The 9087-nt window shown below is 44.1% G+C and overlaps 1 protein-coding gene across 2 annotated transcripts in view; it reads right to left on the bottom strand.

Moving 5' to 3' along the window:
• Positions 1-9087, bottom strand: part of CRHR2 (corticotropin releasing hormone receptor 2) — a 135228-nt gene that overhangs the window by 28921 nt on the left and 97220 nt on the right. For both annotated transcript variants that reach the window (XM_078378307.1, XM_020806344.3), the window contains 3 exons: positions 8185-8270; positions 5399-5505; positions 2532-2649 (listed from right to left, as the gene is read on the bottom strand). In XM_078378307.1, the coding sequence (XP_078234433.1) occupies positions 2532-2649; positions 5399-5505; positions 8185-8270 (311 nt within the window). The remainder of the gene's footprint in view (positions 1-2531; positions 2650-5398; positions 5506-8184; positions 8271-9087) is intronic.

Below are 9087 nucleotides of genomic sequence, written 5' to 3'. Positions count from 1 at the left end.
GCGAATGTAAGAAATAAATATAGACTTTGTAGACTCCCTGGGACTGCGTCTGGGAATGAAACACCGCTAGGGAACTTAAAGGAAACAAACGAATATATGAGTAAGCCACTCTGCATCCTGAAAAAGAGGAAGGTGGGAAAGATAATAAACAAACAAAAAAACTATTTTAGAAAGGCAGAACTGGATAGAGATGCGATGGATCACATCGAGGTACAGTGGGGGGGAATCGAACTCCCAGCTTCCGGCTCCGTAGCCAGAGGCATCAACCATTGAGCTTTACGTAATATCATTAATCATTTTCAGCACACCGACAATGCTCCCGGCTACTCTGAGATTTCCTTAATGGGATGAACATGTCAGGATCAAATAATTTAGGAGGACATTTTGCCCAAAGTGTGTGGAATTGATAATAACAATGACTCATGTGCCCACAACAGTAGGAAGAAAGAGTGGTGTTTGTCTCCGTTCAGACTGGAGCAAAGCCTGCTAAGCAGTTTAAATCAGTCCCTTGACTGGACTACAAATCCCAGAATGCTGATCTAGCCCATCCACTAGTCACGTTGGCTGGGGATTCTTCAAACAGGAAGCCAATTTAAAAAACAAACAAACAAAAAAACTTTTCTAAGCCCTTGATCCGAAGGCATCTCTACAAAGCGGGACTGTCTCTGTCTTTGTTCCGAGACGAGGAGGCCGAGAAGAGATGAGATACGGCAGAATAAGGTGAAAAACCAGATATCGGGAAAGATGGATGTAATTCAACCTGACAGAGTCCTATTGTTGAGGACTGGGGCATCGCCAGAAGGCAGACATTATTTACCGCAATGATATCCTTTTCTGAAAAAGGACCAAGAGATTAATAAAGGAGATTTTTTTCCTCCCTCTCTCTCAAGGTACCATCAGGACGTGATAAACCAAGAACATCATAAATTACTGTGAATTTCCTGTAAGGAGAGGTTAAGAAGGAGAGGTGTGCAGAGAGACAGGCAGAGCAGGGCCAAATGTGATGGGTGGATCAGTGGATCAACACCTTTTTTTTAATTATCAGGGGCCCAGAAAAGGCAGTTGGTGCTGCAACAGAATGTTGTAGCATGGAATACTAAAAGCTGGATGTACTGTGAATGTACAGGACAAATAGCGCCACCAGGTGCAAAGGACAGGCCTCTGGCTTGGAGATGCTTAAAATCTACACGTTGATAGTGGGAACTATAAAACAGGAAGAATAACTGGAATAATAAATGATCTTAGAATTTCAGAGCTGGAAGGGACCCTATAGGATCATCAAGTCCAGCCCTATCAAGGAGGCCCCGTGGAGAATCGAACTCCCAACCTCTAGCTCTGTAGCCAGGTGCCTAAATCCCTGAGCTATCCAGCAGTTTTGTTAATAAGGGTGAAATCTGAAGTAAATGCGGTTTGGCATGGCTTTCGTTTGGAAGCTGGATTAGGGGAAATCTGACGGGGGCTGCAGGCAGAGAAACTATAAAAATATTTAGGCACAAAAGGAATTGGGATTAATTTTTGTCACACTGCATAATGCTGCACATTAGATCATCATCGTATCACAGAACTGCAGAGCGAGAAGGGACCCTTAGGGCTCATCAAGCCCAATTCTGTTCAGGAGGCCCAGCGGGGAACTGAACTCGCAGAGATGAGCATGAACTCCTGATTCAGCCATCCATGCTGATTCGCTTATCGGCCAAACAGATTTTTTGGTGTTTCAAAGCCCCACCTCCTCTGGCAGCCGCCCACTCAGAGAAAGTGCCTGGAGGAGGCAGGGAAGCGAACCTGGGGCGCGGCCTCTGGGTGGATACCCACCGGAGGAGGTGGGGCTTTGAAGGGCTGGACACCTATTCGGCGGATAAACGAACCAGCACAAACGGCTGAGCCCGCAGTTCGTGCCACCTCTGCTCCCAACCTCTGGCTCTGGAATATTTTAAAGTAGTGCACAAATATGTTCTCTTTTTAATGTTCCATTTTTTTAAAAAAATGGAACATTAAAAAAAACTACTGATTTGTTAAAGTCGCGTTGTCAGCCTCTTACGACAAAAAGCAAATGCAGAAGGATTCTAATGTATCTTACAGATGCACTCATTATTTCTAATGGACTACTTCCACCATTGGCGTTAACAGCCTTTTGAGTTTGGGGGGGGGTTTGAACCATCCACGGCCCTCCCTCTGCAACCCCCAGTTTCTAGCACGCAAGAGTATAGTCACACATCATTAATCGGCTTTTCTGTCTCGAATGTGCAAAAATGTCACTCTAAGCCAACGAAGCTACAAAGCTGCCTGCCGTCAGCTCTCCGGCATGCTTTCTTATGCAGACGGGAGCATCGTACGGCAGACAAAATCGATCTCAAACACTCGGACCATCAAGGAACCGCACACGAAATAGAGCTTCTAAAGGGGCGGCGGGGGGGGGGGGGGTTCTTTCCCTCCAGCATCATTATTTCTGCCATTCTGGAGAGCTTGCAGTCTTGCTAGGAACTTAGAAAAACATTTAATTTTTTTTCGCCGCTCGGTCAGGAAAGGAATACCTCGTTGCTCTCGTGAATGTTGTGGTCAATCATCTGGAGCATGAACCACATCACGTTCCTCAGGATGAATGTTGTGATAAGGTTCCAGTGGATAATATTCCGAAGGCATCGGATGCTCCTGAGGAGAGAAACATTTTTCCAAGTTACTGGAATGCCGGAGATTAGGAACATCCAGGGGGAGAAACGTTTGATTTTACTTTCATTTCAGTATCTTTCAGATCTTATGGAAAGCCCAAAGTTAATGAATGACTCTATGTCTTTATGTTAGGCAACAAGTTTGAGAAACAGCCTAGATAGATTTACTGCCACTTTCCTAACATTTTTGGTTGATATATTTTGGATTCTATTGAGACCAGCAGAGAATTTCAAGCACCAATAATAGGTGTATTCCAATAACACCTGTTAAAAACGCAGCCATCTATGAATGTATAAATACGAATTCGGGCATAGCACGACTGTAAGGGCACTGCAAACTTTAACGATGCTTTTTTGGCAAGACTCATTCCATGTAACTCCGGAAGCGCTGGGATTTAAAAACATACACACACACACAAAACCAAAATAAAAAACAAACCGAAAAAAAACCGGTAAACCCCGAGAAAAACAGCAACGTCTGTGATTTGTAGCCCTTGGCAGAAAAATAATGGTTTCTAAAGATGAAAGGTGAAATCAAGTGAAAGGAAAGAGAGTCCGTGAGTAAGAGAAAGTATATCAAGGTTAAAAAAATAAAATTATAGAAAACTGTAGAGGAGCCTCAAGGCCCCTAGAAAGTTTGGGAATCAGCTTTTTTTCCCTGGCCGAATCTAGGGTAGAAAACCAGACCTCGCCAGAGGGAAGGCGGCTGGACTACACATTATTCTTCTCTGATACTGCAGGACCTCACTAATGAGTAGGGCACGCAATAACCTTGAGGTGGTAAGATTTGATGTGGTAGCTGTTGTTGGGCGAGAAGACGTTCCCTGTTCATCAATATTCTTTTCTCATTGCCTTGCGATCTGTATTCAAGGGTTACATTTGCTGCCTATTATACAGGCTTGCCTTAAAAACAGTACAGCGAGCCTCTTGGTTTTGCACAGAACAGGGTTCATGGTGTCTGGCAAGGCAGTCCTCTTTTTGATGCTGTCCTCTCTTTGAAGCATTCTTTATGCCACCTCAACACAGACAAAAACGGTCTGAAGCTCAACACCAAAAATACTAAGATCGTGGCCACTGGTCCCATCACCTCCTGGCAAATAGAAGGGGAAGATATGGAGGCAGTGACAGATTTTACTTTCTTGGGCTCCGTGGTCACTGCAGATGGTGACAGCAGCCCCGAAATTAAATGACGCCTGCTTCTTGGGAGGAAAGCGATGACAAACCTCAACAGCATCTTAAAAAGCAGAGACATCAACTTGCCGACAAAGGTCTGCATAGTCAAAGCTATGGTTTTTCCAGTAGTGATGTATGGAAGTGAGAGCTGGACCATAAAGAAAGCTGACCACTGAAGAATTGATGCTTTTGAATTGTGGTGCTGGAGGAGACTCTTGAGAGTCCCCTGGACTGCAAGGAGAACAAACCTATCCATTTTGCAGGAAATCAACCCTGAGTGCTCACTGGAAGGACAGATCCTGAAACCGAGGCTCCAAGACTTTGGCCATCGCATGAGAAGAGAAGACTCCCTGGAAAAGACCCTGGCATTCTGTGACTCGATCACAGAATCATAGAAAGATGAAGTTGGAAGGGGCCTACAAGGCCATCAAGTCCAACCCCCTGCTCAAGGCAGAAATCCAAGTCAAAGCAGATCTGCCAGATGATTATCTAGGATTCCCTTGAACGCCTCCAGTATTGGAGCACTCACCACCTCTCAATTCGGTGGTTCCACTGTTGTACTACTCAAACAGTTAAGAAGTTTTTCCTGAGATTCAACCGAAATCGGGCTTCCTTTAACTTGAGCCCATGGTTGCGTGTCCTACACTCTGGGATGATGGAGAACAAATCCTGCCCCTCCTCTGTGGGGTTACTACTACTACTACTACTACTACTACTACTACTACTACTACTACTACTACTACTACTACTAATAATAATAATAATAATAATAATAATAATAATAATAATAATAATAATGCTAATAATACTAATAATACTAATAATACTAACAACAACAACAAAACAACAACAACAAAACAACAATAACAACAAAACAAAACAAAACAAAACAAAACAAAACACTACTACTACTACTACTACTACTACTACTACTGCTACTACTACTACTACTACTACTACTACTAATAATAATAATAATAATAATAATAATAATAATAATAATAATAATAATAATAATAATAATAATAATAATAATAATAATAATAATAAGTTTTATTATGGCCATTGGCCAGCAAAACTAAGTTACTTTATTTAACTTAGGAGACATAAAATCAGTCTAAAAACATTAAAAACACTAAAACACAAAAAAACATCTACAGTATATACATATATATAAAACTACAGTCATATATCTTCCTAAATATCTCCTACCTCCCTGTCTGTAGGGTTACCATTCAAGTCTTTGAAAAGTGTGATCCCATCGTGCCCCAGTCTCCTTTTCTCAAGGCTAAACATGCCCAACAATTGTGGTTGTTAGAAGCCTGCCTGAAAAGGTGCGAAGGGGGCCAGGTTGGGGAGATTCCTCCACAGATAGAAGAGTCCCTTGAAGGGAAATCACTCCCCTTCGAGCAACCCTTCCTGATGTGTTCAGGTGCGCACACCATTGCAGCTGTCCGATCACACCCTTGCCATTCAGGGGCACGTCCAGAGGGAAACTCAAGAGCGTTGACACCGACTGGCACGTCCACACTAATGAAAGAGTGAGAGAGGGTCCTCACCTCAAGCACATGAACAGCAGAAATGCGACAATGAGAGCAGCGACCGAGAGGCAGTGTCCGAGGTAGTTGATGATAATGGCGACCTTGTAATGGAGAGCAGGCTTCATCTGGAGGTGGGAAAAGAAAACGAGAGATCACCATATTTTTCCATGTATAAGACGCCCCCCCCCCCACTTTTCTAATCCAAAATTAAGAAATCTAAGTGGGGCTTAGCAAGTGCAGGGGGAAAGGGATCAAAGTGCTGCAGGATCACTTTGATCCCTGCTTTCCCCTCCACTTGTCTTTGTTCTCTCCTCAGCTTACTTCTGTGTATAAGACGACGCTCAAATTTAGTCTAAAATGTTTAGACAAAAGTATAGTCTTATACACGGAAAAATGCGGTATACAAAGACCAAATCAGTTGGGAATTTGTGTTACCTAAAAAAAATGAAGGCCTGGCCAAGCAAACACAAATTGCACTAGCTTTTTATGAGAGCTAGGTGGCATGGCTGCTTAATAATGATACATTTATAGAATAATTTATCTTGCTTCTTTGGGTGAAAAAAAAATTGCAGTACAATTTATGTACCCGCGGGGGATCAGTTCCCCCCTGCCCGTGGATGCTGAAAAACACTAAAGTACGTATTGAAAAGCTATGCAATGCATGGTCTCTGGTGCCCTCTAATGGCCAGTTCTGGTAAATACACACTGGAAATACATATAAAGAAGGATGTATTTCTGAGATTTTTTTTATTTAGTATTTCCAGGCAGTGGATAAATGAATCAGGAGGTACTGACCCTATGGATGGGGGGAGCCCAAAAGAAGTGACTCCAACTTAAGAATCATCCAGATCATCTTATACCTGGCATTTCCGTTGGGATTCAAACTTAGGGTGTAGTCGGACAGTGAGCCAGGATCGTAGCTGATCATGCCGGAAAGGGTTGCTTTGCTGGGAGTGACTCTTCCAGTCATCCAGGAATGGCTCACGCCCGGACCCAAGAGAGAACAACCCTGATGCTGCCCGAAAAGGTCCAAGTTGGGCATGGATCGGGTCACATTCTCCTGTCTATGCACTACCTCCCCTTGAGGTCATGGGTTCCATTGTCGTACTGCTCTAACAGTTAAGAGGTTTTTCCTGATATTCGGCCTAAATCTAGCTTCCTGTGGCTTGAGCACCATTCTTACACATCCTACACCCTGTCTGAGAACAGATCCAGCCCCTCCTCTGTAGGACAGCCTTTCAAGTCTTTGAAAAAGTGCTATTGTATCTCACTGGAAGGACAGATCCTGAAGCTGAGGCTCCAAGACTTTGGCCATCTCATGAGAAGAGAAGACTCCTTGGAAAAGACCCTGATGTTGGGAAAGTGTGAAGGCAAGAGGAGAAGGGGACGACAGAGGACGAGATGGCTGGACAGGGTCATCGAAGTGACCAACATGAATTTGACCCAACTCTGAGAGGGAGACAGGAGACAGGAGGGCCTGGCATGCTCTGGTCCAGGGGTTCATGAAGAGTCGGACACGACTTAACGACTAAACAACAACAACATTATATCTCCCCTCAGCCTTCTTTTCTCAAGGCTAAACATGTTCTTTCATTCTTACCTCCTACAGCTTAGTTTCCAGTCCCTTGATCACCCTTGTCGCCCTCCTCTGAACTTGTTCCACTTTGTTGACATCCTTCTTCAAATGCAGTGCCCAGAACTGGACGCAGTAATCTAGATGCGGCCTAACTAATGCTGAATAGAGGGGGACTAGCATCTCGTAAGATTTGCAGATTATACCTCTGTTACTGCATCCTAAAATTGCATTTGCCTTTTTTGCAGCCACATGGCACTGTTGGCTCACATTCAGCTTTGATCTACAAGAATTCCAAGACCCTTCTCACTTGCAGTATTATGGAACCAAGTATCCCCCATCTTATAACTGCATATTTAGTTCCCCCCCCTCTAGGGGGAAATGGGTCCAAGTTGGGCATGGATCAGGACTGGTTCAGTTCGCATTCTCTTGTGCGTCGTGCGCTCGCCAGGAAATAGTTCCCACCAGACTGTGCCACCAGCGGTCTGAAATGTGAGCTATCTCCCCATCTTACTGTACCCTCATTCACTCATTTTGGAAAAGGAAAGTGGAATAATTCCTGCTTTTTAATATTTGAAAAGAGGCTGAATGTACGTGCTCCTCCTAGATAATATAATCCATCTGTTGAGATTAATCAGTGAGTAATAACATATTGCAATAAAAGGTCACTTGAACCTGAGTGAGCTTTAATCAAAGCCGGGATTACCACGAAATGTTTGGTCATAAACTCAGCCTGATCCATTTTAATGTTTTGGGAGATCTCGGCTCTGCAGTGGGGAATAGCCTTCCACTTTAATATTTATCAAATCCTTTGGCGTATCTATGAGGAACTTGCCAAATGAAAGTCTCATAGGCCTTTCAAGCACGGAGCGCTTTTTGGAAAAGTTCCCGCTCTTGCCTGTTTAAGACGTACCAGGCTGAAAATGGTGGACGCCTCTCCCACGGTGGTGGGTCTGGCAAAAGGTGAGGCAGGGGGAATCCTCATGGCGGTAGAAAAGCTATTTCTGCACCCATTTTCTGTGGGGTTTTTTTGTGTGTTTTTTTTTAATTCAAGTGTCTATGAGGAAAATATCAAGCGGTGTCAGAACATCAAGCTCTCCCAGGGAGGAAGCTGGTTTAGAGGGGCCATACTCTGCCATCTCTAAGGTTATGTTAATTTGGTACTCTTTTAGTTTGGGGGGGGGGGAATTCGGTGAAAAAAATATTACAAAGTGAAGTGAATCATACTCACCTCCTCAACAAGAATCGGCTCACACTGTGAATAGTTCACCTTGAAAGCCCAGGTTCCGTTCCCCATGCATTCCCGGTAAACGTTTCCTGGAGGGTGAAAAACAAAATAAATTAGTTTGAAAAGTGGGATAAAACTATTTCATATGAACGAATGAATAAATTTAGCCTAAATACTATTTATAGAAGTGAGCGATGTATGGAAGTGAGAGCTGGACCATAAAGGAGGCTGATTGCTGAAGAATTGATGCTTTTGAATTGTGGTGCAGGAGGAGGCTCTTGAGAGTCCCCTGGACTGCAAGGAGAACAAACCTATCCGTTCTGAAGGAAATCAACCCTGAGTGATCACTGGAAGGACAGATCCTGAAGCTGAGGCTCCAATACTTTGGCCAACTCATGAGAAGAGGAGACTCCCTGGAAAAGACCCTGATGTTGGGAAAGAGTGAAGGCAAGAGGAGAAGGGAACGACACAGGACGAGATGGATGGACAGGGTCATCAAAGTGACCAACATGAATCTGACCCAACTCTGGGAGGCCGTGGAAGACAGGAGGGCCTGGCGTGCTCTGGTCCATGGGGTCATGAAGAGTCGGACACAACTTAACGACTAAACAACAACAACTATTTATATCTAAGAGTGGGCAACCGACCTGTGGCCTTCCGGGGACTCCAGTGCCCATCAGTCCAAACCAACAAGGATAATAGTCAAGGATGAAGAAGACTGCAGTTCAATTATCCTTAAGAGGGTTGCAGGTTCACCAGAGCTGTAAGTAGGAACCTGCCACTGGATCTTTAACCTTGGGCACCAAAATTTCAAGGGTGAAAGCTCTGCCACACGAAAAGCATGATCCTGCCCGCCCTAAGCGCATACAGTGGTGCCCCGCAAGACGATGTTAATCCGTTCCATTG

This window comes from Pogona vitticeps, chromosome 6, assembly GCF_051106095.1.
Source record: "Pogona vitticeps strain Pit_001003342236 chromosome 6, PviZW2.1, whole genome shotgun sequence".
NCBI lineage: Eukaryota > Metazoa > Chordata > Lepidosauria > Squamata > Agamidae > Pogona > Pogona vitticeps.
Note: the sequence above shows the minus strand (reverse complement) of the source record. Positions and strands in the feature narration are given on the sequence as shown.